This window comes from Salvelinus sp. IW2-2015, linkage group LG35, assembly GCF_002910315.2.
Source record: "Salvelinus sp. IW2-2015 linkage group LG35, ASM291031v2, whole genome shotgun sequence".
Taxonomy (NCBI): Eukaryota; Metazoa; Chordata; class Actinopteri; order Salmoniformes; family Salmonidae; genus Salvelinus; species Salvelinus sp. IW2-2015.
Window position 1 is genome coordinate 2555845 of NC_036874.1, and position 6581 is coordinate 2562425.

Here is a 6581-nt window from a genome sequence, read left to right on the forward strand (position 1 = left end):
TAAGATCGAAGATTAACGAAAGCACGGCAGTGGGGAGACAGTACAGTAGCCTAGCCTTGTTGTTGGTGCATAGAGCTGAGGCTCCAGTGTTTCTGTAACTGTCTCTCTCCTTTGTTAGGTGTATTTGCAAGATCATCAGAGAGACGTTCAGTAAAAGACTAATGAATGTGCTGCTGCCTGTTCCCATGACACCAAGCACCAGAGGTGGCAGCAGTGTTACTGTGGGAGATCCCAGGGGGGGCCAGCTCTCCATCTACCTCTCCCTCCGCCATCCCTCTCTCACCACCACCCTCCCTCTCCACATCTGGATGCCTGGTGAATATGTAGATCACTCACAATTGCGTCAATGTAAAAGCTGCCCCACAGTTGACAAATATTGTGACTCACTGTAAAATGTGCTAACTGTGCAGATCTTGACTTTTAAGTGTCCATGCAAGTCATTTGTGACTGCAGCAATACATTATCCTAGACTTACCACAGTCTTGATTATCGATACTGAAGGAAAACAGTTTTTTTTGCTGGCTCTGCTGGGTTTGAAAAATATTTACAGGCTGATATACGGCAGTAAGTACATTTTCCAGGTGTTATTTGTGAAAGCTTATAACAGCAGGTGATTGTCATAAACAGTCCCAAGACATAGAAACGTGAGCATTTTTTTAAATGGTGTGTTTGTGTGTGTTGTGTTGTTGGTGTGTGTGTGTGTGTGTGTGGTGGTGTGTGTGTGTGTGTGTGTGTGTTGTGTGTGTGTGTGTGTGTGTGTGTGTGTGTGTCAGAACCATAATGAAGATGGGTGCCTGACAATCTCCCTCTGTAGAACCAACCTGCAGGTTTTGGCTGGAGGGCTGCTGTGCAGATCAGGGTGTGTATTCCCCTGTGTGTGCCCGTTTGTGGTGTGTGTGCAGCAGCTGTGTATCTTACCTAGAACAGTGAGCTTGGCTCGGTGGGAGCGCAGTCCGGCCTGCGTAGCCTGACACTCGTACACGGCGTCATCCGCCAGCTCTGCCGAATCGATCATCAAGCTGTGCTCGCCTGATAGCGGGTCGCCCATAAGGAGTAGCGTGTCCACCCTGCATTAAGCCAACACAAGGAATACAGTGAGTCAGAGAATGGGAAAGAAAACAAGAAACAAACCCAACAATCAACAGCAGAACAACAAGCCCAAACTGGAATGAAAAGACTGCAAAATGAGCAGACTCACGCCAAAAAACAAACGCCAAGGGCCTTTAAAAACAATATGGAAATGGTGCTGTACCACCCCCGGTTAAGCACTGAGCCGTTCAGTTGGCTGAGCAGTGTGGAGATCGGCTAGGGAAGCCAGCAGCTACATGTGAGACGGGGGCGTGAGGCGACTGACTGTCCTTTAAAGCACAGACAAAATCAAGATGTAGTGTCTAAGGTCAGCCCCGAGCCTCTCCACCTTCCCACTAGTCCAGAACACAGCTAAATGTCAGCGCGTGACACCAGCCAATTATCCACCTTCCACTTGGTACAAAAGCCTCAAAATGCTAAACAAAAATTAAACGCTCTTTGTCTGTTTGCGTAGAAGACTGTCTGCAGTATATTTGTTTCTCTCCACTCCATTAATTTGAGTAGACAGACAAGACAGAGAGCCAAGGCTTCCTAATGACCATGAATTGATCAGGGGAGAGAGAGAGAAGTAGGGAGCGAGAGTGTAGAGAGAAAGACAAAGAGAAAGAGGGAGATGGGGGGAGCCCAGAGGGGGACAGAGAGAGGGGGGGGGAGAGGAGAGAGAGAAGAGAGAGAGGGAAGTCAGAGAGATAGAGGCGGGAAGAGGGGGAGACAGAGAGAGTGAGGGGGGAGACAGAGAGAGAGACACACAGAGAGATGTTGGTCAGATCAGATACCTGGCAGATCTCTCTCTCCACCCAGCGCCAGGCCGTCTTTGGTCCACTGCACCATTCCCCGGTACCCCACGATGACACAGGGCAGAGTCACCGATTGACCAGACACCACTACCTGGTCTTGGGGCTGCTGGGAGAAGTAGGCTGCTTGGGTAGCTGTTGGAAGAACGGGGGAGGTTTGATGAGTAACATGTAATGATATAGTCTAATAGCGTTACTTGAGCCAAATGCATTGCCATATTTAGCCTGGCCCCATAATGGACTGGCCTGTTCATTCTGTTGTTTACGTGTTGCCATGTTGTTACATGGGGTGGATGGAGGAGGCTGAAAATATGTATTTTCCCTTTAAAATGGTGGCTGAGCTGAGCAGGAAGAGTCAGCTGCCTCATGACTTATTTAACTCTTTCCCCAGACCATATGGCAGCCACCGCATGATGACACGAAACAAGCACACTGCTTAGGAAAGAAATCTGCCACTCTTTGGGGGAGCTTTTTGTTAAAATGGATGTTAAACAATCAAAACTCCATTAAGTGTCCCAGGGGAAGCATCCGTCTGAGCCTGCTCAACGTCAACCAAGACACCTGCCTCTGTCTGTTCAATTGCTGTGTTTAAGGATGGGGGACACACACACCGAACACACACACACACATGAACACACACACACACATGAACACACACATGAACACACACACACACTGAAAGCTGTTGGCTCGCCTTCACTCACACACACTGGAAAACTCACTCACACTCACACACACTGTAATACTCACTCACACTCACAACACACACCACTTGCGTCACAACATACACCTGCACAAACACACACACACAAAGTTTGAATACGACTCCTCTTTCCCCCTGTTTGTGCCACAATGCTGGAGATTGAGTATTACAAACCCAACTGACAGGGGAAGAAGATGGCTCCCCTCCAGAGGTAGAGCTAAACCATTGGGGGAGATATGAAGAGAGGAAGGGGCTGAGAGAATAGAGTTGGTTGGCTGAGTAGAGAAGAGAGAGAGGGCTTTATCTTTCCCTTTCCCTTAAAAGAAAGAACCTTGACACTCAAGCCGATGGATCGTTGAAGTATGATATTACCTTCGCTGGCAACTTATTTGGAGACTCTGAAAGGGGATTTGTCGATGTAGCTCCAGTGACTGGAGAGAGTGAACTTAGGGTATAGTGTACTCACAATAGCAGGGAAACAGCATCACGCACCTTGTTCAGGAGTCCCATGAGCCCTGAACTACGGTGTGATAGGAGCAGTTTCTTCTACAACCAATTACACCTTTTATAGTAGCGGATCAGTTTTGGATCACCAGAACCGTGTGCTCGGTGAGGTAACTCAGGCCTGCCCAGCGCCAACACTTGACTGGATACGACATATTTTAACCACACTACAACTGGCACAACTACAAACACTAGCACACACACAAACACAAAGTTTTGAATATCGAACTCCTCTTGTTCCCCTGAGTTGTAGCGTAGCCACAATGGAGATGCACTGATAGGGCCAGCTATAATTGCCGTGGACGGTCTGGGAGATTGAGTATTTACAAACCACTAACTGACAGGGGGAAGAAGATGTGCTTCCACTCCACGAGGTAGAAGCCTAAACCATTGGGGAAGCGATATGCAAGGGATGGACAAAGGAGGCTGGAAATATAGTGAGTAGCTCTTGGAAGGCTGAGTAGGAGAATCCAAGAGAGAGGGCTTCAGTCCTTTTCACTCTTTGCGCTGCTGAGTGAGAAAGAGAGAACCGTAAACTCACTTGTTCGTCTTATTCACTCTCAGTCGTGTGCATCTACTCACTCTCTCCTCTCTCTTCGTACGTCTTCACTTTCGTCTGGTAGGCTGGGGAAGTGAAGAATAAAAATATGTTTAGTAACAAAATCTTTTAGAGAGCTGAAGACTCACACATTTTAAAGAACTTGAAAAAATACATTTTTATTTCTCTTAATAGATTCTTCATACGGTCTTCGTCTTGCGTGCCATATCATCAACTATTCTCATCTCTTCTCTCTGCATCAATCAAACTCGTTGAAATATCACCTCACTCCATCTCGTCCTCTGATTACGCTCTCGTCTCCCTAGCATCTCTCTGGTCTGTCTTTCCTATTCTATGTATACCTCATCAATGACATCCCATCCTATCCTCTATCCTCTCTCCTCTCTATGATATTGAGGAGAGGGAGGGCGGAGCCTTATAGGGGCGGAGAATTACACAGAAGAGGGGTCCTAATTTCACTCAAGCAGGTGTAAACAGCCCCTTCCCAATGGCTTCTCTGGGGTGGGAATGGCTTCAAGACAGGTTTAAGCGAGGCCTGGGAGCTGCGGTCCTGGGGAAAGAAAGAGCCCCCTGAAAGGAACGGCATAAGGACATACGAAGAAGCGTACACCAGCTTACAAAAGAGACGCGCTGTATTAAAAGGACCTACATTTGAGGTGTCCTCGTTGGTCTGCCCTGCTCTTTAGTAGTAGGAAAAAAATCCTCAATTCATATTCCCCGAAACTTCAATCCCGTAACTGCAAGGGTACAAATTCTTCAAATGGTTAATATCATTACATAGCACCTTTTTAAATTAGACTAGTCATTTTTTGCTTGACACTTACTCCGGGTGTGACAGCTGGATTTTCTCTCATCCTCTCCCCACCCGCTCAACCCCTCTATCCTCCCTCCTTATTGTGTGCCACTCGTCTCACCCCACAATCTACCAACGTACCTCTGTTGATTTCCAGCTCATTCTCTGTCTAAGCTTCTTTCTATCTCTTTTCGAACCAAGGGGGCTACCCGAGAGGGTTGGTTGGGGCGGTAGGGAATGTTGATGATGTCCTCGTAGCGATCGAATTAATCCACCTTATCTAGGGTCGGTGTGAAGAAAGAAACCACCGACTGGACTCCTGTTTTCTATCATCCCCTCCCCTCCCGTCCTCTCCTCCCTCCCTCCCTCCTCCCTCCCTCCTCACCCCCCTCCTCCTCCCACTTCCCTAATGTCCTGTCTCCAGTAAATCAGACCTGCCAGAAACAGTATGAGCCACCTAGGGAAGTGCGTCATTCGTCCATGGGCTCACAGCCTTGCAGATTGCGGCTCCCTAATATCAAGCTACCTGTTTTCCCTCACATTCTGCGCTCCTCAAGCACTCTCCTCCTTTCTTCTCCGTTGTTAGGATTAAGAAAGATGGGAAAAGGGAAAGAAAAATGGAAGAAAATGGAAGGAATTCATGTATAATAGCACGTGCAATATCAACCATGGAATAGAGTCCGACACTAACCCCAATTCCCTTCAATATGTCCTAATGTCTTCTAAAATAATGCAATTACAATCTGTGTGTGATAGTCGTGTCTGTGTCATAGACTGCAAGATCATTAGAGTCAATTTGAGTATCAATAAGCAGAGTGAAATATGTGTTGTTATGCTACAGGCCTATATTAAGCATTTGTGTAAAGGCTGGCATATTTCTAGTCAAACCTTCAAAACTGCCTGCTTTTATAGGCGCTGTCGATTGCTCCCTATGATGTTCCGTTTTATAAGCGTATTATCGAGCTGTTTATATGGCCGCTCCGCTGGATGGGCAGTTGGGGATTTTGCCTCTTGTAATGCTTGCTGCAGTATACAAACATTGATTGTCAATGTAAGTATTCTTGCCCACAGTACCAAAATGCTTTACAATGGGCCATTCCTCTTATGCACAACGGCAAGGACTTGTAGAAATGGAGTTAATCTGTTACAACGTTGACTTTCTCTGTCTCTCCTCATCGGCCCGGCCTCTCTCTCTGTCCCCTCTCTCTCGCATCTATCTCGTCTCTCTCATCGGCTCTCTTCTCTACTGCGAGTCTCTCTCTCTCTCGGGTCTCGTTTTTAGTGATTTCCTTGTCTTTCGTTCTCCTCTCTCTCAGATGGTTCTCTTCTCTCTCTTCGTCTTCTCGGTCTCGTCTCTCCTCATGTTCGGTCTCATTCTCCTCCGGTCTCTTCTCCTCTCTCTAGTCTCTGTCTCTCCATCTCTCTCTCTTCTTCTCTCTCCTTCTCTCTCTTTTCTCTCCTTTCTCCTATCTCTCTCGTCTCATCACACATTCGCTCTTCTCTACTCTCTCTCTCTCTATCCTCTCTCTCTCCTGCTCTCTCACAACAGCCGTTATATAGATCGATGTACATTTTTATATATAGCCTGTGTGATATAGACTGAAAATTGCTTCAACACCATGGAGTGATTCATTGCATTCCAAATTCCATTATTGAGATGCTCAACAAAACATCTCCGCTGGCTAAATGAGTCATTGCATCATTCCTTTAATTCCCTCCTTGCTGAAATTAAGCCATTACCTTGACGGTGATTAGCAGCTTAATTAACATGAAAATGTCTGACAGGAAGGAGAGGGAAAAAAGGAGAGGAGCGGACAGGAGGGAGAGGAGCCGTGGGTGTGAAGTGATCCTCATGTGTTTGCTGTCTACCGTCTCTCACAGTAATATGATGGGTTGTACTTTTCAAAAACAGGTAACACCTCTGACCTGTGTGTGTGTGTGTGTGTGTGTGTGGTGTGCGTGCGTGCGTGCGGCGTGCGTGCGTGCGTGCGTGCGTGTCCATCCCTCCAGTACAAAGGTCAAAACAACATTATCACCAATTTTTTCTAAACGGAATATAATTTCACGGCAGTGGATGCACAGAGCAGGTTAGTGTGTGTGTGTGTGTGTGTGTGTGTGCGCCTGTGTGTGTTTGTTGTA

General features: G+C 47.0%; 1 protein-coding gene across 1 annotated transcript in view; it reads right to left on the reverse strand.

The window, feature by feature from the left end:
* kirrel3l (kirre like nephrin family adhesion molecule 3, like) overlaps nt 1-6581 on the reverse strand; it is a 49851-nt gene that overhangs the window by 14182 nt on the left and 29088 nt on the right. The window contains 3 exon segments of the mRNA XM_070437309.1: nt 919-1053; nt 1056-1067; nt 1866-2018. Coding sequence (XP_070293410.1) covers nt 919-1053; nt 1056-1067; nt 1866-2018 — 300 coding nt within the window.